We start from the raw sequence: 24765 nt of genomic DNA, 5'->3' as shown, positions 1-24765 counted from the left end.
TAAACATTGAGACCCTGATTGGTCAGATGAAAACACAGGCAGATAGTTTTTTTTAAACCAACTTCGGTAAATTGTAGTAAGGAGAAGTTAGGAGAGAGTTGCTTCCGAGACAGCGAGGTGAGCGGAGCTGCGCTGTCCGCCGCCCCCTGACGAACACCAACAAGGTAATGAACGCACGCGATGCCGCATAACAGCGCATAAAGCTTCACTCAGAACTGCAAAAGTCTTATCTGTTACACCCTCTTTTTGCGTAATACTAGTATCGATCGTCATTTAAAGCTCATGGTGTTCACATTTGCCACTTGAAGTAAGAATCTGAAACGCGATGATTATTCTGTTATATAGTTATTAGGAAGCCACATCAGCCACTGTAATTTACGACAAGTTAGATAAGTAATTGAAGATAATTGAGAGTCACTGTAGAACATTTTGATAGTTTTCTCTCTTGTAAAACTTAATTTAAACCTAGATTATAGATGTGATATGGCATAGGTCACCCTTCGATCAATTGTAGAACTTGGAAACCCACTCAGGGAATATTCGTTCACATTTTTGTTGAACGCAGTTGATTTTTATCATCCTGTATTAAAACATTTCCTTTTATCAATAGTGCAATTTATAAACAATGTTTTGTGAGTAGAATAAAATTTACAATGGTAAACTTAACAGCCAACTAAAAATAGGAAAGCCTTGAACCCCTTCCACTAAATTTAATTAGTATTAAGATTGTTTTAAAGGGAGTGCAGTGGAGCGGATTCTGAAATCATTAAGTATTTGGTTATATCATCGTTAGTCTCACTGAACTCTTCTGAACTCTACATGTCATGTGTGGTCTGGCGTCTCCTTACCAGCAACAGGTCCCAGGTTCAAACTAGTCAATTCCCTAAAAAACACGCTCAGAGCGTCGTTGCGCGAAAGTGGTAGGGAGACATGATAGAGAACAGACACCATGCAAAATGTTAGAGACTGACCCTCTTAATCCCTCTATACCATAGGTGACTTGTGAGGGTACAGAACTTCCGCGTAGCAAAATTTTAAAATTTAATCTTAAAAGTAAGAGGTACGAACATTTCTGTACCGTCGTCGTCGCATATTAAAGAGTAAACATGTGGTTAATTAATGATACTTTGAAGGATATGTTCAAAATAAAGCTCAGGTCCGCAAATTTGCCTACTGATATTATGCGTTAATGCAAATACTTGTTTGTATTGAACTACACTCCTGGAAATGGAAAAAAGAACACATTGACACCGGTGTGTCAGACCCACCATACTTGCTCCGGACACTGCGAGAGGGCTGTACAAGCAATGATCACACGCACGGCACAGCGGACACACCAGGAACCGCGGTGTTGGCCGTCGAATGGCGCTAGCTGCGCAGCATTTGTGCACCGCCGCCGTCAGTGTCAGCCAGTTTGCCGTGGCATACGGAGCTCCATCGCAGTCTTTAACACTGGTAGCATGCCGCGACAGCGTGGACGTGAACCGTATGTGCAGTTGACGGACTTTGAGCGAGGGCGTATAGTGGGCATGCGGGAGGCCGGGTGGACGTACCGCCGAATTGCTCAACACGTGGGGCGTGAGGTCTCCACAGTACATCGATGTTGTCGCCAGTGGTCGGCGGAAGGTGCACGTGCCCGTCGACCTGGGACCGGACCGCAGTGTCGCACGGATGCACGCCAAGACCGTAGGATCCTACGCAGTGCCGTAGGGGACCGCACCGCCACTTCCCAGAAAATTAGGGACACTGTTGCTCCTGGGGTATCGGCGAGGACCATTCGCAACCGTCTCCATGAAGCTGGGCTACGGTCCCGCACACCGTTGTTAGGCCGTCTTCCGCTCACGCCCCAACATCGTGCAGCCCGCCTCCAGTGGTGTCGCGACAGCCGTGAATGGAGGGACGAATGGAGATGTGTCGTCTTCAGCGATGAGAGTCGCTTCTGCCTTGGTGCCAATGATGGTCGTATGCGTGTTTGGCACCGTGCAGTGAGCCCCACAATCAGGACTGCATACGACCGAGGCACACAGGGCCAACACCCGGCATCATGGTGTGGGGAGCGATCTCCTACACTGGCCGTATACCACTGGTGATCGTCGAGGGGACACTGAATAGTGCACGGTACATCCAAACCGTCATCGAACCCATCGTTCTACCATTCCTAGACCGGCAAGGGAACTTGCTGTTCCAACAGGACAATGCACGTCCGCATGTATCCCGTGCCACCCAAAGTGCTCTAGAAGGTGTACGTCAACTACCCTGGCCAGCAAGATCTCCGGATCTGTCCCCCATTGAGCATGTTTGGGACTGGATGAAGCGTCGTCTCACGCGGTCTGCACGTCCAGCACGAACGCTGGTCCAACTGAGGCGCCAGGTGGAAATGGCATGGCAAGCCGTTCCACAGGACTACATCCAGCATCTCTACGATCGTCTCCATGGGAGAATAGCAGCCTGCATTGCTGCGAAAGGTGGATATACACTGTACTAGTGCCGACATTGTGCATGCTCTGTTGTCTGTGTCTATGTGCCTGTGGTTCTGTCAGTGTGTTCATGTGATGTATCTGACCCCAGGAATGTGTCAATAAAGTTTCCCCTTCCTGGGACAATGAATTCACGGTGTTCTTATTTCAATTTCCAGGAGTGTATTTTTCTGAGGGACCCATTGGGCAGTGTGCAGAAGTTGGAGCCCATAGGCAGGCTCCTGTACGTCGCGACATCGTGGAGTTTCTAAGACCGCACAGACATTGAAGGACCCGCTCCCAGTAGGCGCCATCGAGAATCACGATGGACAAATGCATATTGAGAAATGTGTAGATCAAATGACAAGTCTTATCCAGATATCCACACTGAAACTAGGCTCGCAATTCTTCATGGAGTAAAATGTAAACGGAGGTAGAGCACAGTGCAATTTATTGGTGAACCATGGAAATATAATTAATACTTCGAGATCATAATTGTGTTACGTACACTTTTTATGAATTTCTCACACGGAAACCTCTCTGACTACACATTTGGAAAATGTATGCGCCAATTCGGAATAGCGACTATAACACAGAGATCCACAAAGCCACAGAGCGGTAGCTGTATGGTATCCATTTATTAGTGACTTCAGCTGTATATGACAAAACCGAGAGAACCAGTGGACTGTTTGCCTCACAGAGTTGAGGCCAGGTCAAATGATTCAAATGGCTCTGAGCACTATGGGACTTAGCAGCTGAGGTCATAAGCCCCCTAGAACTTAGAACTACTTAAACCTAAATAACCTAAGGACATCACACACATCCATGCCCGATACAGGATTCGAACCTGCGACCGTAGCGGTTACAGGCTACCAGACGGTTGTTTCCTGCGCGGAGTGGAAGGTGAATAATTTTTTTTCGGATATGCTTATTTTGCAACTAGAATGTATGGCTATTATATCCTCTATAATACACTGCAATAAGGGGTTGTTAGAACAGAGGATCTGCTGATTTTCAATTTTTATGACGAAATGGTTTATTGTACGAGAATATGTGAAAATTACAAAAGATCACCTCCAAATGATTCCTTATAATGTACAATACATACAGACACTGAAGTCTGCCGATTACCCCGTATGAGCTTATATGGCACTGAAAATAAATAGACTTCAAAACTGAACACCTTGATGACAGTGAAAGCGCAACTGACCCACAAAAAATTAAAAACGAAAACCGCCTACCGCCTCTTAATGTTGACAGCAGAGAATAAAACACACACGCGAACACGCGTGCACACACACACACACACACACACACACACACACACACACACACACATACGTACTAAAGTGTAAATCCTCAGTATGAGCTACTGGTCTGAACGTTATGTAGATTTGGTGCGCTTGAACTGATTTAGTACAGAATATTCAAAAAGGTATATATTATTTCCTTTCGTCGGGGCTGTTTCTTCAGTGCCTTTGTAACTTCTCTGTAAGAGTGGAAATGCACTTTCGATATTAACATTGCTTACATGGCATATTTTTCTTTTCCACAATAGTGGAGAGGGTCTTGGATTGGTAGCGTATTCATACTTGACAAACGACACATATATTATTATTGGATCAGATGAATGAGCATCTGCTCACGAAGAAGTAGCTTGCAACAACAAATTTATTTTATAACTTGAAAAAATTATGTGTTTCGACGTATTCCATGAAGAACGTATCTTCATGCAGGGATTCTTCTTCGAATTTTTCATTCTTAATTATTTTTGTTCCATTATAATCACACTTCTGACTTCACTAATAAACGTGTCTGATAGACAAGTTACACAGATATCACGAATGCCATTGAGAAGAACTTCATGGCTGTTTAAATCTAAATTCTGGGACACCGGCAGTGGTAACCTTGCACCTAAGTGGGTGTCTGATTAAGCAACGAATATCATTGAAATGCTCTTCTACTTGTGACACTATCAAATCTTGATCTTAGCTCTGACTAAATTAACTGAGTGAACTGCTTCATTTCCTGTAGTGATAAATATCCACCGGTAGCTTTGTATTTCGCTTTAATGGACTGCAAAGATATGATGCAATGCTGACCGAATGTACATTTTGAAGACATATGCTTAGAGTTTGCAAAGCTTGAATCAACTAGAAGACGTTGGTTCAGCACAGTGATTAAGATATTAGATTACCGTTCAGGAGCAATGGGATTTATATCCAATCTCGCTATAGTGGTAAAGGTTTCGGTAAGTAATTTAAGTAGAAGAAAAAATTGGTACCATTATAGGACGTCCGTCGATTTCCTACCCAATTGTACTGTAGCTCAATCTAAGCTTCTGCTAAGTCTCTATTCTTAAAAAAATATTTATATTATTGATTCCACTTGTACATTGAATTATAGTAAGCTTCGTACATAATTCCAACCGAAGGCGGTCCACGAAAAAAAAGGCAATGCTCTTTAAAAATACATTTTCACGTATCTTATTTTAAGTAAATCATGTATTTATTTAAGTACTCTAAAATCTTGGTCTGTTTTTCTGAATGGATGTACAGAAAGATTGGGCTGGAAATATCAGAGTCCGTATGATATAGAGGAGGAGCCGTTTTAATAATGTTTGGAAACACAATGCCACATTGCCCCAAATATCACACAAGCACGCAAAGCTGCAAAGTAAGTGGAGTAAATCTTGGTTACAGATCTGAATCAGTATGAACAGTTTCAGTTATATGAATTTCAGTGAAGCTTTCAAGAAACGCAATGAACCCACAACAGATAACAGAAAAGCTGCAGATCCAGAAAGTCTGACGACCTGCGACTTCAATGTGTGCAAACACGATTCGTTTCCCAGCCTTCCAGCTGATTGAAAATTTTCATCTGCAGTCCAGAATGAAAGTTGTACATCCCTTCAGTAAGAACCTAGGAAAAGGATGTAAGAGAGCGATGTAGTCTTTCACCCCTACTGTTCAACGCGCCTATCGAAGAGGCAATGATGGATATAATAGAAAGGTTCAGGAGTGCAAATCAAGTGGAAGGATATCAATGATACGATTCGTTGATGACACTGCTATCCCGAGTGGAAGTGAAGAAGAATAACGGGTCTGTTGAAGTGAATAAACAGTATAATGAGTACAGAATATGGACTGAGAGTAAATCGAAGGAAGGCGAAAGTAATGAGATGTAGGACAAATGAGAACAGCGAAAAACGTAACGTCAGCATAGATTGTCACGATGTAGATGAAGTTTAGGAATTGTGCTACCTAGGCTGCAAAACAACCAATGACGGACGGAGCAAGGACGACATCAAAAGCGGACTAGCACTGGCAAAAAGGGCATTCCTGGCCAAGGGAAGTCTACTGGTAACAAGCATAGGCCCCAATTTGGAGAATAAATTTCTTAGAATGCACGCTTGGAGGATAGCATTGATTGGTAGTGAAACAGGGACTGTGGAAAAGCGGAAAGGAAGTGAGTCGAAGTGTTTGAGATGTGGCGTTACAGGCGAATGTTGAAAATTAGGCGGACTTATAAGGTAAGGAATGAGGAATATCTTCCATGGTGCTAGAGGGAAATGTAAAGGGCAGAAATTGTAGAGGAAGACAGAGATTAGAATAAACTCAGCAAATAATTGAGGACGTTGATTGCAACTGCTGCTCTGAGATTAAGAGGTTGGTGAAGAAGAGGAATTCGTGGCGGGTTGCATCAAACCATTCAGAAGACTGATGACAAAAAAAGAAAAGAGGTCATGACTAACACAAAGAAGCTGTACAGTTGTGTTTGTTAAAATTTAGAGGAATCTCAGACCCTGCCAGTTTTCATAGACACCCGTTTTCTGTGGCTCATATTATATATCAATACCACTTCCTGAGAGTCGTGTATCACTGTGCGTCGTGGCACATAGATTAGAATCTTCTACAGAATTTTCACGTTTTAGTGTAACAACAGTCGAGATATTTCTCCTTCGTTTCTATTGGCATATTTTATCAGTTATCAAGGAGTAATGTGTGCAAGAACAGGAACTGCTAAACGTCACTTTTTCGGTACGTTGCGTGTAATGTATGTGGCATTTGTATATATTGCTTTTCGTCACAAAACTGACAGACTGATATTAACACAGTCGTGACGTGAGATCCCCGTATCTTATAAACCAGCTACTACGCTGCTAAATCAAAGAGGCACTGTTAGTTTGCGGTGCTTCCTTTATTCAGAGAGTTAGTGTCAGATCCATTTATAACAATTAAACGAGCTTGGCTATAGATGCATAATAGTAGCAGCAACTTAGCAACTCTTCAGGTAATAACTTTGCCTTAAAGTAATTCATTTCCACGTACGGAGCACATTTTCATATTCTAGGAATACAAGTTCAGGCTGTTGACAAGGATACAAATCAGAGGGATAGAATTCACCCATTTCTTTCCAAAAACAGGAGTCGCATTGAAACATAAAATCAACCATTGACAACGGAACTCCACGAAAATTGGTAGGGTCTGAGACACGTCTAAGTGGCAATTTATCTCATGGATGTATTGTCAGCTATTCAGAGAGCTGGCTAGGAACAATAAATGAAACAGACTGGTACGCTCTGTAATACTGAAGTGAGATGATAATTATTAAGGCCGAAATTGCAGTAGTTTAATAAAAGCTTATTATAGTCACTGGCGGAAACATGATGTCCTTCAAAAAATATTATCGTATTTTTATGACAGATCCGTCTATTCAGGTGCATATCCATTCATCTTTATTTTATCAGTCTTCTGACTTACCTGACGCGGCCTGCCACAAATTACTCTCATGTGGCGAAATTTTCTTCTCTCAGGATCACTTGCATTTTACATCCTCAACTATTTGTTAGATATACTGTAACCTCTGTCTTCCTAATAGTATTGTCTTAAGATATCTCTTGCAGAGCCGTCTTGTTAGTATTTTACCTACGTTCTTTTCTTTGTCGCTTCTTCGTAGAACCTCTCTACTACTTATTTTATCAGTCCAAGTAATTTTTAACATCTTTCTATGACACTATAACTTAAACGCTTCGATTCTCGTGTTTTCCAGTGATCCTACAGCACGTGATTCCCTTCCATAAAATACTGTGCTCCGAACGTTCATTCCTAGAAACGTATTCCTCAAACTAAGAGCTATGTTTGACACCAGCAGAGTTCTTTTGAATGTCCTTCTTACTTTGAAGTCATGTTTCATTTTTTTCCTAGGTAGAAAATACCTTAACTTCGCCTACTTCGAGGTCCCCAATTTTGATATCAAGTTTATCTTATTTCTGCAGTTCCTCATCCTCTTCTTCTCACCGCATTTTACTCTCAATCCATAATCTGTATCCATTAGACTGTCCATTTCCTTCATCAGGTGAAGTAATTCGGCTTCACATTCACTGATGGTATGTCATCAGCGAGTCTTGTCATTGATATCCTTCCATCTTGAGTTTTAATCCCATTGTTGCACCTTTCTTTTATTTGCGTCGATGCTTCTTCGATATATAGATTGAACAGTCTGGGCGTAAGGCTGCATCCCTGTCTGGCTCCCATTCCTATTCGAGCTTTTAGTTCATGGTCTTCCATTCACATCGCTCGCTCTTGGTTCTTGTACGTATTATACGAGGGCTATTTGGAAAGTAAGGAACGATAGGACGCGAAATGGTAACCACAGTGAAAATTGTTTTATTTAAGACAGTTAGCTACAACGTCCAGCTACTTATCTCCATAATCGCCAATCCGACTTAGACGTTTGTCGTAGCATTGTACCAACCTTCCAATACCCTCGTTATAGAAGGCAGCCGCCAATGCTTTCCGCCAACTCTCGATGCTGGCCTACAGTTCGTTGTCTGTGCCAAAATGTTTTATTCATAGCCAGCGGTTCATGTCAGCTGAAAATGAAACTTAGAAGGAGACAACTACGGGCTGTATTGTGGGTAATCAAATATTTCCAATTGAAAACGATGCAGGAGCATCTTCATTGCCCCTGCAGAATGGGTCTGAGTATTGTCTGGAAGAAGGAAAGGTACGACAGTTATGTAATGTTGGCTGCATAGCTTCAGGCAAAATTTGTCACCAGGCTTTCGTACTTGGCGGCAGGCACTATTGTTCTAGGTATCTGTATGTGCTCCCTGTGTGCTCAGAATTAAAAGAACGACGTAACGCGATCGACGGGCACACCAGAAACACTACTCAACACGTCTGTGCAAAACTTCATCGAATTTTCCCTGTGGTTTCCATTTCGAGCCCGATCGTTCCTTACTTTCCGAATAACCCTCGTATATTACCCGTCATTCCCTGTAACGTACATCCACTAGCATGAGGATCTTGACTCTCTTTCGCCATTTTACATTTCCGAACGCTTTTTGCAGATCATCAAATTATATGACCATGTCTTGGTTGTTCTGCTTCCCTTATCAAGCACAACGTCAGGTTTAAGTCTCTTGTGCCTTCAAATTTTTTTATGCACGCTAAACCCCATTTAAAGGCCCTCGATTTTACTTTTCATTCTACCATATATCTGCAGTTATGCCTAAGACATTTTGTAGGAAGTTTGATGATTTCTCCAGTTTTATAGGCTCAACGCTACAATAGTCGCTTTATTGTCAGTTCTCACAATGTTTTTAGAAACTCTGATGCGATACTGTCTATTCTTTGTGCAGCATGTGACTGAATAGTTTAGGAGGCTCTGTGTATGTCCTATTTCTTCCATAACGACTCACATTTTCCTTCTCTTACGTTAACAGACTAGCCCTTCGTCTATAAAAGTCATTCATTGTACTCTCTGCACCTATCCGCTCTCTCCTTTGCACTTTCCAGTGCAAATCCCGCTACAGATTTCTTGTTGGCGCCTAACTTATAATTTCAACGACCTCTGTTCGGCATTTACTACACAGTCTACATCAATCCTTAAACAATGGTTTCTCTTTCGCTGCCTTCATATTTTTTTGCAGGCATTTTGCCTTGACTTCCCTGCACTTTCTTTTTATTTAATTCCAATATCACTTATATTCGTGTATTCTTTCTTTCCCTGAAAATGCTTGCACGTCCTTCTTCAGTCAGTTAAATGAAATATTAATTCTGCTATCCACCGTTTCTTTGCAGATACTTTCTTGTGCCAGTGTTTTTCTATGCAACTTCAGTGATTACCTTGTCACAGACGTTCAGTCCTCTGCTTACTGAGCTATCCATTAACGCGATATCTACAGCCTTAAACCACTTCAAGCACAGTTCATCATTCCTCAGTACTTCAGTATCCAACTTCCTTCAGCATTGATTCTTTCTGGCGACTCTCTTAAGCTTCAGGCTGCTATTTATAATTTGTAAATTGTGATCAGAGTGTGTAACTGCCCCTGCGTTGCCCTTACGATCCAGTATGCGACGTCAGATCTCAGTCTGACTATTGTGAATCCAGGTGGAATCTTCCTGTTTCATCCTGTTCCTTTGCCTTCTGGAAGTACACATCCTCATCCTGTGATTTTCAAACTTTTTATTCGCTATCACTATCTGAAATTTATTTCTGAACTCAGTCAGTCTTTGTCCTCTCTGACTCCAACTATGGGGCCAGTATTCTCCAGTGACTGTCTTCTGTTCCTTCTCTTTCTATCGTATTCCAGTCTACCACGAATATTAAATTAATATCTCCGTTTGTGTACCGAATGGGCTGTCGAATACTCTATCTTCAGTTCAGAAGCTGTATGATGTTCCATGTCATTCCGTACTCACGTAATGAACAATACAACAGTGGCATAGACATGGTTAATTACTTTTCGTATGGTAGTGTTTTTTTTGTATGTTAGTGTTTCTGATGACATATCCAGACAAAACGCTCTTCTGCTTAAAGAGTATCTCAAACAGTTTAAAGAGATCTCCGACAATCACTCACAAGAAAGATTCTGATACACCAAATGATACATATACACTATTACATAAAGAAAAAAAACCACCGGCAAAAACAACATAGGACATTTCATAAAGTAAACAATTTTTTGTCAAAACGTACAATCAGTAAAAAATAAAATGTAGCAATCTCAAGAGGAGCTCCAGTTTCTGAGCTGCACAGTAATTTGTATCTCTAAGAACTGTTGCAGAGACATAGAAAACCAACGTATTATTTAATCAGGGAATGAGGAAACATATAGCTGTACGAACATGCATTGCTATCATAAAAGAAATAAGCACAGCGCAGAATGTGAAGGCAAAAACTTTTATATATTAGCTGGGAATTTACAGGGCTTCACATGAACAATAAATTAACCACAGTGCTTGTATGTCGATCACTCAGTGGTATTGCATACTCTTTCTTTACATAAATTGACAGATAATGTCTCAGTCAGTGTAATTTATTCTGGAAACAAAAACACAGGTTTCACAAATGAAATATAGTAGTATCATCACAAATATATCCCTCAGATTATTGGCATGTTCGTTTTGGATAATTGAGCAACAAAGGTAACTATTAACCATCACTTACTAAGTATGACATAGCTGAAAATATTTTAGACTCTGAGACCATTTATGGCAAATAATAATAATAAAATCAGGCACGGAAAGTATCTCTAAACTGTGAGCCTACAACTGACATTTAGAATAAATCTAAAGAGAGCCAGCAAATCGAAATTGGGCTGAAGCGTATAGAAAAACCAATGTAAATACGAAAATGCTATATTATTCAAACTGTACTTTCAGCAAACGCTTCCAAAAGTACCCAAAACTGTATTAGTGTCTCGCACAAACAGATGGGTAATAACAGGTTTTACTATGTCATCCGAAACCTTCATCTATCTCAGTTCTATAAACACAATTATAATGAAACAAAGTTCTCAAACTTTTCTCTCGGGTACAGGTAGATATTTATAGTAGTGTGGCTACTGCTACAGAAATTATTTAATGACAGAATAATATACAATGCAGAGAATAAAAGCAAAGCTGTCTGGAATGTCATTACACAGGGAACAGAGAGAGACACGCAAAAAGCAAAATGAAGTACTGATAGGGGATGGACGTGTAGTAATAAATGTTCCACACCATCTAGAAAATAAGTTGAAAGAGCATTTTCCAACATTGTAGATTAATTATAAGAAAAGATCCCCAAAAATAAATAGTTTTGCATTAAGTGCAATGGTTTTACTACCAATCACAGACTATGAAGTCAGGAAAACACTAGCAAACCTAAAAATTAAGAAGTCAATAGGCTTCGATGAAGTATCAATTTATCTGCAGATATACTGCGCGTCATGTATACAAGCTCCCTTAACAAACATAGTAAACAGATCTTTCGCATCGCGAAAATTTACGGATTAAAACAGGAGTTATTTCTTTGTTAAAGACAGAATCAATCATGAAACATACTTTGATGAATTACTTGTATAAATATATCTTTGCAATTGAATCAGAGTTTCAGTTCCGCAGTATGGCGACAGTTGTAGCAGAATTCTTGTTCTTGACAAGTAAAAGTTACAGGAACATTCTCAGTCTTTTTAAGTCTTCTGGTACCGTTGACCTTAAGATTCAGTAAAATAAGGTAAAATCAAATAAAGTTATGTAGCTAACGATTGGTTGTAATCCTAATTAACGGAGTGCAAAGATCAGAGATAACACAAATAACAAATAACACAAAATGTTTAATGAAACATTTATCAGAACCAAAATACACTAATATAAGTGTACCTCAAGGTAGCATGTAAGCATCGATACTTTACCGAATGTTCGTCCATATCTTTCCCAGTAGTGTAAATGGAAACGAAAAAATTCTCTTTGTTGATGACACCAATATAATATTTATTAAGATAACAAGAGAATTCCATGCAGAGGAACCAAGTTTAACTTTGCGTTTGAAGACGGAAATGACACTACAAGACTAAGTGCAGATAGTTCCTCAATAGATTGGGCAACAAACACAAAGTTCCTCGCAGTAAATATTGATCCTCAGTTGGAGTCGTGTGAAGACGCAAAGGTGCTTGCAAACAGTGTTTCACCACTAGGGACCGGATTATATCCATCATTAAAACCTTAAAATATGCATGAAAAATGCTCAAAAATGCATGAAAACTGACGAAATATGTAAGATTAACTAATAAATACACATCGTAGTTGCTGCGTGTATTATATCTCAGAATCAAACCTGTGCATATCAGTTACGAGGAAGAGTGCAGGTCGCGTGAAAATTCGGTACATTTAGATCACTGTTATCATCTTCTGAATACTACTTTCTGTTAGAGGTTAGGAATGGGCCTTTCCGGGTTTATTTTCTAAAAATTGGCAAAATAGAGACGTATTCTGTGTTTCAAGAACTGTTCCTTTTTGCGATGCGAGTGAGTCGCAGAGCAACAGTCGATCTGTACAGGACCAAGTTTGAGATATATCGCATGCAGGCGGCAAGCTCAAAAATTTTACTTCAAAATATAAGTTTTATTCAAAGAGAACATAAAAATCATGAATGATTTGAACATCATTAACTTCTGATTAATACTATTGGACCAAAGCATCATTTACAATTTATTCTAAATGTTTTTCACTGTTGTAAACGTAAACGACTAAGTACAACTCCAAATATTCGGTAGTAAGATTGTGTCTTCATTTTATAAGCAGGAAAGGACCGTTCTACATCAACTGAGATAACTGGGCAGTATTTGAATTTGGGTGCTATGTTGGCATTTATTGTTTCTGGTAAAAGTTCACCCATCCCAATAATAAAACTATCAATTTGGCACAACGGTTCAAAGCCTGGAGTATTGTTTAAAATATTTTCCAACTCTTCTTTAAGTTTTCTTGGGAATACTTCCAGCAACGAGAGGTTCACTAAAACAATTTTATTTACTAACTGAAAGTTGTTGTTGTTGTGGTCTTCAGTCCCGAGACTGGTTTGATGCAGCTCTCCATGCTACTCTATCCTGTGCAAGCTTCTTCATCTCCTAGTACCTACTGCAACCTACATCCTTCTGAATCTGCTTAGTGTATTCATCTCTTGGTCTCCCTCTACGATTTTTACCCTCCACGCTGCCCTCCAATGCTAAATTTGTGATCCCTTGATGCCTCAAAACATGTCCTACCAACCGATCCCTTCTTCTAGACAAGTTGTGCCACAAACTTCTCTTCTCCCCAATTCTATTCAATGCCTCCTCATTAATTACGTGATCTACCCACCTTATCTTCAGCATTCTTCTGTAGCACCACATTTCGAAAGCTTCTATTCTCTTCTTGTCCAAACTAGTTATCGTCCATGTTTCACTTCCATACATGGCTACACTCCATACAAATATTTTCAGAAACGACTTCCTGACACTTAAATCTATACTCGATGTTAACAAATTTCTCTTCTTCTTAAACGATTTCCTTGCCATTGCCAGTCTACATTTTATATCCTCTCTACATCGACCACCATCAGTTATTTTACTCCCTAAGTAGCAAAATTCCTTTACTACTTTAAGTGTCTCATTTCCTAATGTAATTCCCTCAGCATCACCCGACTTAATTCGACTACATTCCATTACCCTCGTTTTGCTTTTGTTGATGTTCATCTTATATCCTCCTTTCAAGACACTGTCCATTCCGTTCAACTGCTCTTCCAAGTCCTTTGCTGTCTCTGCCAGAATTACAATGTCATCGGCGAACCTCAAAGTTTTTACTTCTTCTCCATGTATTTTAATACCTAGTCCGAATTTTTCTTTTCTTTCCTTTACTGCTTGCTCAATATACAGATTGAATAACATCGGGGACAGGCTACAACTCTGTCTCACTCCTTTCCCAACCACTGCTTCCCTTTCATGCCCCTCGACTCTTATAACTGCCATCTGGTTTCTGTACAAATTGTAAATAGCCTTTCGCTACCTGTATTTTACCCCTGCCCCCTTCAGAATTTGAAAGAGAGTATTCCAGTTGACATTGTCAAAAGCTTTCTCTAAGTCTACAAATGCTAGAAACGTAGGTTTGCCTTTCCTTAATCTTTCTTCTAAGATAAGTCGTAAGGTTAGTATTGCCTCACGTGTTCCAACATTTCTACGGAATCCAAACTGATCTTCCCCGAGGTCCGCTTCTGCCAGATTTTCCATTCGTCTGTAAAGAATTCGCGTTAGTATTTTGCAGTATTTTAACTGAATAGTTACATTCAACTCCGAACCTTGAGTTTCAAGCTTTTTAATACTTACAGCTATATAGGTAAAATGAGAGCTAACCACAGCAATGTCTATTTTAATACCTGAATCATTAAATGCTTCCCAGCACCGGCAAACTGCCAAAGCCTCTGCACTATCGAAGTCGTTTACTACAACTCCAATGCCCTCGAAATGTTCATTGTAAAACAACACAGCTTCGACCCACGTACCCCAGCGAGTTACCACTGGTTCGAAAGGTAGAGGCACACTTCGTAATTTTTCTTTCTGGGTCTTGATGCGGGCCGGAGCCCTTAGATACTCTTGCTTCGTGGATGAAATAATTTATTTACATTTACAAACGTGGAACGTACTTCCTCAGCAAGGCGTTTTACTCCACTAGCAAAGCACGCCACATGAATCAAACTGCTTTGATCGTATAGGGAGCAGCATCTGAAATAAACACAAAAATCCTTTCATCTGCATAAGATTTTCAAAATATTTTTCCATTACCCTCATTTACAAATCAGGCGATCGTAGGGTGATTTACTTTTTCAAGTTCTTTGCAGGCCGCTAAATAGGAAGAAAAAGGCTCTTCTTTTAAAGCACCAACAACTAAATTTGCAATGTAACGGCCGCTAGTGTCCATAGTTTCGTGAACTGAAATCCAGATAATGCTGTCGATGGGTTCATTGCGTATTTCTTCCAGAACATTTACGCAAATCGTCGGTACGTATTTTTACGCAATGTTCGTTGATCTGTTATTTTTTATTTAAGCATTATTTGCGCAGGAAGCCTTTGAGGATAGAGTTTGTAAGTTTATGAAGAGGAATATTTCCCGCAATGGATGTTTCCATAGGCCCATCTTAAACTGACTTTTTTTGTTACCTTTGGACAGCCGGCTGGGGTGGTCGAGCGGTTCTAGGCGCTACAGTCTAGAACTGCGTGACCGCTACGGTCGCAGGTTCGAATCCTGCATCGGGAATTAGTGTGTGTGATGTCCTTATCTTAGGTTTAAGTAGTTCTAGGGGACTGATGACCTCAGAAGTTATGTCTCATAGTGCTCAGAGCCATTTGAACCTTTGGACAAATCCCTGCTACTGTAACTTGCTGTTGTCATAAGTTCTTGTCGTGGTCCTTTCTTCTGCATTCCTGGGATATTAAGCATTGACAAGCTGGTGTATTTGAAACTTTTTTGCACGAAACGCAACGAACGGCGCGCAAGGATGATATTACGGCAGACGACCTATACGAAGCGGCTACCATAACGACAGCGTCCTAACCACACAGGCTAGGGGGCGCTTGATATATACTATCGCCCATGGCAGCGGCGTCCCTACCACAAAACATAGATGGCTCTACTCTTCCCATAAATGATGTGAAAATTTATGGGACAACAGTTATCTACATTTTAAATAATTTTAAATATCTCAAGATTTAATTAATTATAATCATTGTTTATTATTTGTTATGTTTTATATTACAACTAGAACTAACTTTAAAATTTACGATTCCTAGCTTAAGCGTGTAACTACCGTTGTTCACTGTGGAGGGCGTTACCGTCTGCCCACATGCTGTTGGCCGTTATTTAAGCTCATGCAGAGAACCAGCCATGCATAGTTACCAACCGTGCACAGGCAGGGTGATGACTCCAGCGAGCGACCAAATTGGGTATAAAAATCTGTTTATTTATCTAACTTTGACTAATTGCTTGTGGATTATGTACATGGTTACTTACTAATATTGCAAATTTACAGTGTAAATTGCCTTGAAGATGACCCCATCGCGGGTTGAAATCGGTTGGCGATTGTATCATTTTGAATAATTAATTATAGGCAAACCAATCGCTGTTATCTCCAAACAACTATGTTGTCTAAAAATTCAGGAATACGAAATCGATCTGAAATCCCTTGTCAAGCACTCAGCACTTCATGTGAATAAAGAGCTAGTTGTGTTTCACAGGAACAATGTTTTATAATCCCATGTTATCTGTGTGTCAATAGACCGTTTCCTTCTGCGTAATTCATAATGTTAGAGCACAATATATGTTCTAAAATCCTGCTGCATTTCGACGTTAACGATATGGGCCTGTAATTTAGTGGATTACTCCTAGTAACTTTCTTTAATATTGGTGTGACCTGTGCAACTTCCCAGTCTTTGGGTACGGATCTTTCGTCGAGCGAACGGTTGTATATGATTGTTAAGTATTGAGCTAATACATCAGCATACTCCGAAAGGAACCTAATTGGTATACAGTCTGGATCAGAAGACTTGCTTTTATTAAGTGATTTGAGTTGCTCCACTACAATGAGGATATTTACTTCTACGTTACTCATGTTGGCAGCTGTTCTCGATTCGAATTCTGGAATATTTACTTCGTCTTCTTTTATGAAGGCATTTCGGAATGCTGTGTTTAGTAAATCTGCTTTGGCAGCACTGTCTTCGATAGTACCTCCATTGTTATCGTGCAGAGATGGCATTGATTGTTTCTTGTCACTAACGTACTTCACATACGACCAGAATCTCTTTGGATTTTCTTACAGGTTTCGAGACGAAGTTTCGTTGTGGAAACTGTTATAGGTGTCTCGTATTCAACTCCGCGCTAAGTTTCGAGCTTCTGTCAAGGATTGCCAATCTTGGAGATTTTGCGCTTGTTTAAATTTGGCACGTTTGTTTCGTTGTTTTTGCAACAGTGTTCTAACCCGTTTTGTGTACGAAGGAGGATCAAGTTCGTCGTTTGTTAGTTTATTTGGTATAAATCTCTCAATTGCTGCCGATACTTGAATTTTAAGCCATATGTCTATACTTATATTATTAATTTGGAATGAGTGACGATTGTCTCTCAGGAAGGCGACAAGTGAACTTTAATCTACTTTTTTGAATAGGTATATTTTTCGCTTATTTTTCGACGATTACAATATTCAGTCTCGCTACGACAACCCAGCGTTCACTAATCCCTATATCGGTTTTGATGCTGGTTTTTAACTCAGGATTATTTGTTGCTAGGAGACCAAGTGTGTTTTCACAACCGTTTACTATTTGTGTGGGCTCGAAATAATTTCCAGAGAATGTGTTTAGCACAATTTAGGATGATATTTTATGCGACCCCCCGAATAAAACATGTATTTTCACCAACATATCGAGAGTAAATTAAAGACGCCACCAACTATTATTGTATGAGTCGGGTACGTGTTTGAAATAAAACACAAGTTTTCTTAGAACCTTTCACCAACTTTATCATCTGAACTGGGAGGTCGGTAAAAGGATCCTATTATTATTTTATTCTGGTTGCCGACAATGATCTCTGGCCCTACTAACTCACAGGAAGTATCTACTTCAATTTCTCGACAACTACTTCTAACGGCAAGAAACACGCCACCGTCAACCGTGTTAAGCATATCTTTTCGGAACACCGTTAGGTTCTTAGCAAAAATTTCAGCAGAGCTTCTATCCGGCTTTAGCCAGCTTTCAGTGCCTATAACGATTTGAGCATCAGTGCTTTCTATTACCGTTTGGAGCTCTGGAAGTTTCTCAACACAGCTACGACAATTTACAACTGTTATTCCAATAGTTCCTGTATCTATGTTCTTCCTGTTTTCAGCCAGCACCCTTTGTGAATGAAGCCCATCTTGTGTTTTCCCGAGACCTCTAACCTAAAAACCATCCAGTCTACGCCACACAGCCCCCGCTACCCGTGTAGCCACCTCCTGCGTATAATGGACACCTGACCTATTCAGCCAGCTCAGAGGCATTTGAACCATATGGTAACCTATATGTGCAAACGAAAAACTCGTGTCATATTTCAGAACGCACAGTGGAGATGCCTTGTAGACAAGGAGAAACGCGTTTAGGTACACAAGATAAACGAAATACGTGCAGCATTCAAAACGAAACATTTATCAGAACAAATATAGCTACACCTGTACAAGTGTACCATAATTTATATACAGCTGCTGCGAAAATGCCTAACACAAGAATTTCGTTTCCTTATGTTCAATTACACTATTCGTGCCTACCATTCCACGTCCTTTCGACTCATTACAATGTTACCCTTATCATTACATTTAACCACTGCAATGTGATATGTAAATAACAATGACAATGATGATAAATTATCTATCATTTCACATAACACTTTTACGCTACGCTTCTTTTTTCTAGAAAACCTTACTCCCAAAGCTATGCAATGTATAAAACTATACCCTACCATATTCCCAACCTCAATATCTCAACCATTATAGTCGGATGCTGGCTTAATTTTTCAGTCTAGGAAATGGGATCTTGCAGTACTCAATCCTAGGAACTAAACATCTTCGCTTTGGTCATGTCGTCAGCTGATAATGTATTTAATGTTATACTGTACATGTGTCGCGAGTGTAGTGTCTGTAGTGTGTGCAGTGAGTGTCAGTGAGAAATGAATGAAGAGTGTAGCACTAGTCTTTTACATTGTTAACTTCTTTGAAGTGTGGACTATGGATAAACTGAATGAAAAAAATGGTTAAAATGGCTCTGAGCACTATGGAACTTAACATCTGAGGTCATTAGTCCCCTAGAACTTAGAACTACTTAAACCTAACTAACCTAAGGACATTACACACATCCATGCCCGAGGCAGGATACGAACCTGCGACCTTAGCAGTCACGCCGTTCCGGACTGAAGCGCCTAGAACCGCTTGTTCACCGTGACCGGCTAAACCGAATGAGGTAGCGCTGTTTTACATAGTAGCCGAGAGCCTGGAGATTACAAACCTTATCTGGCTATTGTTTTTTAGGTTTTATATGGTTTACCGAAAGTCTTCAAGCGATTATGTGATCGTTCTTAGTCTGAGGCTGCAGCTGACTATCTGTATATATATATATGTTATTTTTGTTGCAACTGTGTTTCAATATCATGAAATGTTCTGCATCCATATAAAAGTGATGTGTGAAGAAATTAAAGTGCTACTGCTACAACAGCAAAACTGCGATGAGAAGATATGCAAGTAGTGTTAGGTGTTTGCTGTTATTGACAAATGGACTTTAAGGATGCCTTTCGAATTCTATTCATAGAAGAAAATTTCATCGGCAGTATTGTACTAGCGCTCGAATGAAATCTGGTTTCATGCATTGGGTGACCACTAATTTCAGGATTAACTTCGACAATGTATTCGCTGTTTTGTGTTATTGTTGATAATGGTCAGCCCTTTGGACTGTCAAGGTAAGATCGATGAAACCTTGAAGCCGTTCGAGAGGAACAAGTTAATTTCAGGTATCAGGTTTAAGCAGGTATCTGAGGCATGAAATTAGAAATGCCTGTGCGCTAATCAGTCACCTACAAAAGACACGTCAAGAAATTATGGTCATAATTTGCAAAGAAAATCTGTTTGCGCTAGGCAAACAACCCTTTGCTACTAGGCGACTAAACAACTTGTGGTGGAACTCACAGTCGTCAGTGAGAAACGATTATCCTTACGCTTATGGATGCCACAAAGACTAACGTCCGTGTCAAACGAGCGAATGACCACGAACAGTGCCAGATCACCTCATAGCATGACCCACTGCGATAACAAAGTTTTTGACAGGCTGGCTACAGATAATAGCGTGCCCACATCTATAGGCATGTCCGACGTCTCTCAAATTGCTATTTACTGTAAATTTTTATTTTAACACTCTGATTAAGCGCCAAGGTCAGAATTTCTCTCACCTCGGAAACCTCTCTATTCTATTTTTCATGTACACAATGACCAACATTCATGTAGAGCATTTACAGCAAACTGTCAATGACAGATGAACAGGCAGTCAGCAAATAGAGATTATCTCCCAACCTCGTCGAGTGGGTAAATGTTAGAGAGCTTCTTCTACGTCTCCATTGTGAAAGAAACACTTTCATCATAGGCAAGAAGTAATTGCTCAAGACCTGTATCGAAATTAAGCTAGCACTGTATCGCCTTGGCGTATCTCATTGAGTGAAGTACGCTGACTGTCACAACTTCAAGGACAGAGATTTAGCCCAAGTGGGATGACGAAACTTATATTGTGCTGTTTATCTGCACATCTGATGGTATATAAAGTGTTGGGAGGGAGCTGCGGGGAGTCATCGCCTCCGCTACCACAATGCAGCGCCTCGCCGTCTTCTTGGTGTGCCTGCTGGGTTCTGCCCTGGCCCTGCCTTCCCCAGCCTTGCGGGGAACAAAGGGCTCAGGCCGCATCATTGGGGGGACCAACGCCGACATCGCCGACTACCCGTGGCAGGTTTCCTTCCAGAAGTTGGGTTCACACAACTGCGGAGGATCCATCATCAGCTCCAGCTGGGTGCTGTCGGCGGCCCACTGTGTGGACGGCGTCGCTCTGTCCTGGATGAGTTTCCGGGTCGGCAGCTCAGTCCGCGAGAGCGGAGGATCCGTCCTGCAGGCGTCCTCTGGCTACATGCACGCACAGTACGACAGCGAGACAATAGACTACGACATTTCCGTTATCCAGGTGAGCGGCACTAATTGACACCTCAGAAATAAATCTGTGATACGTAGGCACCACGTATATCGCCAAAATATTGATACAGTGAGACACATTTTGCAATCTATAGAGTAAGCAACACTGAATTTCATATAAAGTAGCGCCCTCAAAAAGTCTCAGCCAGGATTCCCCAGTAGCTACAGTACATCCCGATTTCTACAAACTGGCGTATGACACTTAGCTAGTGGAATATTCCCGTCAGCAATTCACAAAGAGGAACAATCAATTCGGTTTCTATACGACATTGTAGCACCGCCTGCTTCATTCACAACAAAAGATGATCACTTTTATATTTAGACAATCGTTGTTATTCCTTTGATTCTTGGTAAATTAACTGTCGGACACCAATGAATGAACGAGGAAAAACAAATTATTTTTAAATATTAAGTTTTATTTCCCATTGCTTGCACTTGTGAAATGGCTCTTGCATGTCTTGTACGTCTGACTTACCTAAATTGTTGCAAGAGGTGGACAAAAGAAAACGGAAGAGTTGGGAAAAAAGTACGTAAATTGCTTATTGTTTCAAAAATAATCGCCGAGAAACATTTATCCTACTGTGGACACGACAAACAATGCGTTAAAGGGAAAATGTTCGCGGTTGTCTACGGAAGCATGACTGTGCTCAGTTGAACACCTCTTCGTCCGAAACAAGTCGATGACCACAGATGTCTTTCTTCAGGATTCCAAAAATGTTAAAATCGAGTCGGGAGAGAGTGGACTTTATGGAGGACGTGTAAGGGCTTCCCAGCGAATTTTCTACACCGTACTCGGAATGACCTTTTTGAATAAAATACGAATACACATGTTGCCATATATCGCTGGGAAGACTTTACACATCCGTGCTGATCCCTCGCAATGTGATATCTACATTTTCAGAGTTCTGAACAGAGACATCTGTTGATCTCGGTTCACTTCGGACGAAGAGGTCCACGCCTTGGTACTACCGCGATTCCCTAGTTAACCTTAGACTTTTCACCATGAACGCAACGACCGTCTTGTCGCACAGTGAAGTAAATGATTTACTGTTCTGGCAATTACTTTTGAAATTATAAACAGTTTATTTACTTTTTTCCAACAGTCTCGTTTTCGTTAGACTGCCCCTTATAACATTATAACAATTTTGGTAAGTCAAATCCAGACAACAAACAAGAGCAATAATCGAAAACTATTTCAGAACTATAAGTAACAGAAAATGAAACTTAATTCGCGAAAATAGTTTCTGTGAACATATACGTTCAATCGTTGTTCTCTGACAGTCACGTTATTGTGTATAAGAAGAAGAGCATCCACGTTGTCCAAGTGTAAAAGTGATCGTATTTCGTTGAAAATGACAACAGCGGAAGTGAAATTTCACATGGAAGCCGAACTGCATGCTTGTTTTCTGAATATTGTTCTGGCGACCTCGTGAAAAGTAGGAATATTTTCCCGTTTGTTTTCGAGTTAGAAACGACGTCTGCTCACAGTACAAACCTTCTTTAGTAGCTGAAAAAGGCGTGATATATTAAAAGGTCAGCGGTAATGAACGCTGGGTTGGAGTACAATGCACAGGCGAAGCTGTCATTGTTACTCAGCTGATTCATGTCAAACGGTGTCCGACGTGATTGTGACCACACGACGAGAATTAACAGATTTCGAACGTGGAATGGTAGCTGGAGCAAGTCGCATGGGACATTGTGTCTCGTAGATCGTTAGTTAATTCAGTATTCCACAATCCACATTGTCAGTATAATGTCGACAATATCAAATTTCAGGCATATCCTGACACCACGGACAACGCAGTGGCCAACGGCCTTCACTTAACGACTGACTGAGAGCAGCGGCGTTTGCCTACAGTTATCAGGGCTAATGTGCAAGCCATACTGCGTGGTATGACCGCAGAGCTCAAAGTGGGACGTACAACGTATCCATTGGGACAGCGTGACGGAATTTGGCGTTAGTGAGTTAAGGTAACACGAGACCGACGAACGTGCCTTTTCTAACAGCTCGATACCTCCTTTGCAGTGTTAACAAACAAGCAACACTGCCTGAAATATCCGCAGAAATCAATGTGGGACGTACGACGAACGTATCCGTCAGAACAGTGCGGCAAAATTTGGCGTTAATGGACTACGGCGGCAGACGACCGACGGGTATGCCTTTGTTAACTGATCAACATCGCCTTCAGTGCCTCTCCTGGACTCGTGAAGATGTCGTTTGGACTCTAGACGACTGGAAAACCGTGGCCTGCTCAGACGAGTCCCGATTGCAATTGGTAAGAGCTGATCGTAGCGTTCGATTGTGACGCACACCCCACGAAGCCATGGACCGAGGTTCTCATCTAGACACTGTGCAAGCTAGTGGTGGGTCCATGATGGTGTAGGCTGTGTTTCCGTGGAGTCTTGCCCTACATTTCCGTGTGCATCTCATCATATCTCCCACTATTTATCCATGCCCTTCTCCCAGTCCGTATTGCTGTCCCTCCCTTCTTACTTTCTCTCTCTGTCCTCCGCCTCACCTGTTCATCTCAAAATTCCGCCAACTTTTATCATGCTCACCAATAATTAGCTTTTCTTTGTTTTTTTGCGTCAAGCTTTCTTCACACGTTCTCCTTCCTTTTGAACCCACCCTTAGTTTTGACGTGCATCTTCTATGAATAAATGATGCATGACCAATACATCACACTCCACCGCAGTGCTCAACAAGGCACAGCCTCTTATCCCCCACTCATACATCGCAGTTCGCAACACTTCTCACTGCTGAGACCACCCCGTGAGATGACCCCACAGGCTCGTTTCGTCCGAGAGCAAACTGGCAGCGGATGTGGGCTGGACCTCTGAAAATGGTCCAAATGGCTCTGAGCACTATGGGACTTAACTTCTGAGGTCATCAGTCCCCTAGAACTTAGAACTACTTAAACCTAACTTACCTAAGGACCACACACACATCCATGCCCGTGGCAGGATTCGAACCTGCGACCGTAGCGGTCGCTCGGTTCTAGACTGTAGCGCCTAGAACCGCTCGGTCACTCCGGCCGGCTGGACCTCTGAGCACGACACTCTTGAATTATGGGTTCCAGCTCCGTTCTTATGTGTACTACGCCGTCGAGTTGGTGACTGTGTGTTTGACAGGTGTCCGGCACGCTGCTCGGCAGCAACGCCCAGGTGGTGAGCCTGCCCTCTGACGGCTACGACCCGGCGGCTGGCCTGGCGGTGACGGTGACCGGCTGGGGGAGGACGAGGACCGGCGGGCCTGCAGCCTCCACCCTGCAGAAGGTCGACATCAGCATCTCGGACCGCTCCTACTGCGAGAGCATTTTCTCTTCCGAGGTGACCGACCGCATGGTGTGCGCTGGTCAGGCCGGCAAGAGCGTCTGCAACGGAGACTCTGGCGGCCCCCTGGTCAGCGGCAACATGCAAGTGGGCATCGTCTCCTGGGGGGCGAAGACCTGTGAGTCTGCGCCGGCCGTGTACGCCAGCGTCGGCAACCTGCGCTCCTGGATCCGCTCTGCAGCCGGTGTGTGACGTCCGCAGGCCCACAGCTGATCTGCGTTTCTTGCTCCATCAGATGTATTTGTTTAATGCATGACTGTCTATCATAAAGTAAACACTATGTCTCTAACATTTTTACTCATTCCTTGGCGAAACACAGCGTAACCACTGCCAGCTTGTCTGCATTGTAGACTAGTCCATCGAAACCTTGAAAAATTCCCAATCCTATTTTTATTAACTGATTGAGTAGATGTAACTTTAGTTCTGAATCTTAACA

At 41.5% G+C, this 24765-nt stretch overlaps 1 protein-coding gene across 1 annotated transcript; it reads left to right on the top strand.

The window, feature by feature from the left end:
* The first annotated feature begins 20622 nt into the window (after positions 1-20622).
* LOC124712304 (trypsin alpha-4-like) lies at positions 20623-24521 on the top strand. Its single transcript, XM_047242595.1, has 2 exons — positions 20623-20988; positions 24129-24521. Exons 1-2 carry the CDS (start codon positions 20623-20625, stop codon positions 24519-24521), a joined length of 759 nt encoding a protein of 252 aa, XP_047098551.1.
* The last annotated feature ends 244 nt before the right edge of the window (positions 24522-24765 follow it).

This window comes from Schistocerca piceifrons, chromosome 8, assembly GCF_021461385.2.
Source record: "Schistocerca piceifrons isolate TAMUIC-IGC-003096 chromosome 8, iqSchPice1.1, whole genome shotgun sequence".
In the NCBI taxonomy this organism is placed as follows: Eukaryota; Metazoa; Arthropoda; class Insecta; order Orthoptera; family Acrididae; genus Schistocerca; species Schistocerca piceifrons.
The sequence above is the reverse complement of the archived record's forward strand: the minus strand, read 5'-3'. Positions and strand labels throughout refer to the sequence as shown.